General features: G+C 48.2%; 1 protein-coding gene across 1 annotated transcript in view; it reads right to left on the reverse strand.

Moving 5' to 3' along the window:
• Positions 1–278: 278 nt before the first annotated feature.
• LOC103782090 (olfactory receptor 14A16-like) overlaps positions 279–706 on the reverse strand; it is a gene marked incomplete at both ends in the record, with an annotated part of 807 nt that continues 379 nt past the window's right edge. Inside the window, one exon of the mRNA XM_008949835.1 lies at positions 279–706. This exon is cut by the window's right edge and continues 379 nt beyond it. Coding sequence (XP_008948083.1) covers positions 279–706 — 428 coding nt within the window.

A 706-nucleotide genomic window follows, 5' to 3' on the forward strand; every position in this document is an offset into this window, starting at 1 on the left:
CTCAGACACACAAGTCACTACAGAGTCGTTTATATTGTGAAAGCAGCCAGGCAGCATGGTCCCTCATTTCTACAGTGTTTGGGTGACACAAGGCAGGGAAATACTGAATGAAAAAGGGTCTGAAAAAAAGACAGTTATTGGTGAACAACATTCTCACAAGGGTTACAGAAGCAGCAGGCAAAAATCCTGAAGACAGGCTGAACCAGCAATGAGTCACATTAAAACTGCTCGGCAGAACATGATGGACAGTTTATCAGCTTAGAGAAACATCCAGTTACCAATTTCTTCAGAGCATCCTTTAGCTCATGGTTCCTCAAGCTGTAGATGAGGGGGTTCAGTGTTGGAGGAACCACAGAGTACAGAACTGACACCACCAGGTCGAGCAATGGGGAGGAGATGGAGCGGGGCTTCAGGGAAGCAAAGATGCCAGTGCTGATAAAGATGGAGACCACAGCCAGGTGAGGGAGGCAGGTGGAAAAGGCTTTGTGCCGTCCCTGCTGCGAGGGCATCCTCAGCACAGCCCTGAAGATCTCCACATAGGACAACAGAATGAAAAAAAAACAGCCACATACTGAAGTAACACTAACCACAAGAACCCAAAATTTCCTCAGGTAGGATTGTGAGCAGGAGAGCTTGAGGATCTGGGGGATTTCACAGAAGAACTGCTCCAGGGCATTGCCCTGGCAGAGGGGCAGGGAAAATGTAT

Source organism: Merops nubicus, unplaced genomic scaffold (assembly GCF_000691845.1).
Source record: "Merops nubicus isolate BGI_N331 unplaced genomic scaffold, ASM69184v1 scaffold7081, whole genome shotgun sequence".
NCBI lineage: Eukaryota > Metazoa > Chordata > Aves > Coraciiformes > Meropidae > Merops > Merops nubicus.